Source organism: Austrofundulus limnaeus, unplaced genomic scaffold (assembly GCF_001266775.1).
Source record: "Austrofundulus limnaeus strain Quisiro unplaced genomic scaffold, Austrofundulus_limnaeus-1.0 Scaffold98, whole genome shotgun sequence".
Taxonomy (NCBI): Eukaryota; Metazoa; Chordata; class Actinopteri; order Cyprinodontiformes; family Rivulidae; genus Austrofundulus; species Austrofundulus limnaeus.
Genome location: NW_013952500.1, coordinates 1,375,514 through 1,378,420, shown reverse-complemented (window position 1 = coordinate 1,378,420; position 2,907 = coordinate 1,375,514). Strand labels below are relative to the sequence as shown.

At 35.8% G+C, this 2,907-nt stretch overlaps 1 protein-coding gene across 1 annotated transcript; it reads left to right on the top strand.

Moving 5' to 3' along the window:
- Window positions 1-206: 206 nt before the first annotated feature.
- Window positions 207-1,013, top strand: mrps21 (mitochondrial ribosomal protein S21). Its single transcript, XM_014013153.1, has 2 exons — window positions 207-324; window positions 632-1,013. Exons 1-2 carry the CDS (start codon window positions 242-244, stop codon window positions 810-812), a joined length of 264 nt encoding a protein of 87 aa, XP_013868607.1. The 5' UTR covers window positions 207-241; the 3' UTR covers window positions 813-1,013.
- The last annotated feature ends 1,894 nt before the right edge of the window (window positions 1,014-2,907 follow it).

The window sequence follows — 2,907 nt, the reverse complement described above, 5'->3', positions numbered from 1 at the left end:
ATACTACATTTTAAAACGTAATTTAATTACGAGGGAAACATATAATTAAGAAAAACATTGTTTTAGCTGAGCAAGTAATTATGGTTGTTCCACAGAATTGACTAAATTGCCTAAAGCGCCACCTGGCGACGCATGTAGTTTTGACTTGCACCCGGAACCTTTGAGTAAGCCTTGGCTGCGGAACCATTTATAGTCCACGCGTTACCTTCCGGACTTGAATAAGTAACGCACCCGTTTCATCATGTCGAGGCACCTTCGCTTCCTCGCTCGGACGGTGATGGTTAAAGATGGTGACATCCAGGGATCGTACGGTGTTTTAAACAGGTTAAATCTCACGAATTTCACTCGTTTTTAATGTCGGTTCAGTTTATAGCCCGGGACAGCGACGCTAGCTTTAGCTTTAACCTTCCGCTCAATGTCATAGAGGTGCGCATGCGCAGTAGGCACACACTACAAATTATGTTTATCAATGAACAGCTGGAGTTTGTATTATTTCAGCACTTTCACTACAGAAGAACATCATTAGTTTTAAAATTAGAAACAACATAGGCTATATTAAGATCCAAATAAGACATCTGCCTGTTTTTTTTCCCCATCATGCTATTTACATATTAATTTCTACGTTCTCCAGGATTTTGACTCAAGAAGGGATCCTTGAAGCAGCGCACCGCAAACGCTACTACGAGAAGCCCTGCATAATGCGACGGCGGAAAAACTATGAGTGCTGCAGGCGCATATATCACATGGAAATGGCTCAAAAGATAGCCTTCATTTCCAGAACAAACAGAGAAGATCCCTGGCTTGGCTGCTGAGAATATGTACAAGAATAAACATCAGTGATGGACTGACAGCGAAACTACATCAAAACAGTCTTTGTTTAATCTAAAAGGACATGAGGAAATGTCAACCAGCTGCAAGACGGATATTTTTTTTGTTCGTAAAATGAAGCAAATGTGTATTGATGTGTGTTCCTGTTAATGTTTATCACTTCAATAAATATGTCAAAAGTACAATGGGAGATGCAAGCTTTTTTCTTTACATTATTCTTAATAAATGCTAAGTGTAAGTAATCTTTAATTTATTCAACAATTATAAGATTGATTGAGTTAGATGTTTAAAATAGACAAACAGTGAATTTGGGTGCAAAACAATTGCATAAAGCATCACATTGTTTAATATAACTTGTATATTTTTAGGGCTGTGTATTGGCAAGAATTTGGCGATACGAAACATATGACAGAGGGGTCACGATACGATATATGTTGCAATATATTGCTATTTTTTTGTCCAAAAATTCTATTAAATAAAAACCTCTTACAGGGAAAAAAATGAAAAACCAAAATTCATTGTCTCAGAAAATTCTAATATTACATAGACATACTTTTGATACATTTAGCTGTGTTCTGCTTTGTATGTGTTTTATTTTATTTGTTTCATATTTCTTACTTCATCCATGTTTTCGATTATTAGACTAAATTTGACAATAAACAGTTTGAAAATATATTTTTTGCAGCTTTTAGTTTTTAACATTAATTTACAATATGGTCACCCAACACTTAACAATAGCCTCTGCCTCAAGAGATGGAGCCGAATGGCTGGCTCACTGCTGCCTACTAGTGGTCAGAGGCTGAACTACAACATAAAAATGAACGGCTGGCAGGAAAGTTGACGTTTTAAACCTTAATAAAAAATCGATACAGGGCTTTAGAATATCGATACAGTATTGGGAAATGAAATCTTGCGATATTTCAGTGTATCGATATTTTCTTACACCCCTATATATTTCTAATTAAATTGTGGAACCACTGCTTTAAAAAGTGCAGAACTATGAGAATACAAAATACTACAAATTGTGTAATGTTTAGTGAGAAAAAAAAATCAAATCTACAAGGAAATAGTTTGAGCCCTTAAGCAACAGAAGCTTGAATGAAATGTTTGATGTAGAGCTACTGTCAAATGTGGTGAAAAGTCTGCTTATAACACATGCTGGATTATTGCAACAATTAATTTTTATTTATGGCACCCTCAGAATATTTCTTCTCATGTTAGATACAATATGAGATCTTGGTGTTTAAGAAATAACCTGACTTGAGCAATGAGGGATTCCTTTGTGATAAACACTTTGGGTGAAATTGCTTTACATGTTGGGTCAAAATGACTCTCGAGGCTTCAGATTTAAACTTTGGCCTGGTGGGCAGCAGGGGGATTATTGTAACCATAACCAGTGACTTCACAATTTGCATGGTTTCTTTATCAGCTTAGAGCACCAGGCTGCTGATATTTGCATGGTAACAGCATCTGCTGTGTTTCCAAAGTTGAACCGAAATGCTCTTCTGTTGCTGCAACAATAAATCATTAAAAAAATCTACATATTTGCATAAGAACCTCGTACAGCTTGTCTTGAACGACCGGTTGAGCTGACGTGCTATTCTTCTCTGTCCTGAACATGATCTTAAACCTCGTTTGAACTCAAACTTTTTCCTCCACCCGTAATTGTTTAACTTTAGGTGCTGGTACATGCAGACTTTGCTGCTGCCCGTAAACAAACTTATAATGTTGTGCTCTTTCATAACATCCAGTTTCACATGTGACTAAAGAGGGATTCACCCCTCCAGTCTATCTTATTATGTAAGACCTCCTTGTCTTGTCTGAAGGCTTTAATATGTCTGTGAAACCATATGGCTGCCCTAATCCTGTCTATATTATTGATAATAACTCAATAGATCTAATAGAAATATTACTACAAATCTGTCCTTTCTCTCTATTATTACTCTCTTATGTTTATTCTATGAAAACCTAAAACTGTGAGCAAAATTCTGATGGATTCATGTTTATTTGAGAGTAATCCTTATTCCCGTATTATTAAAATTGTTTTAAATAGGCTGTTTATTATTAAAAGAAAAACAT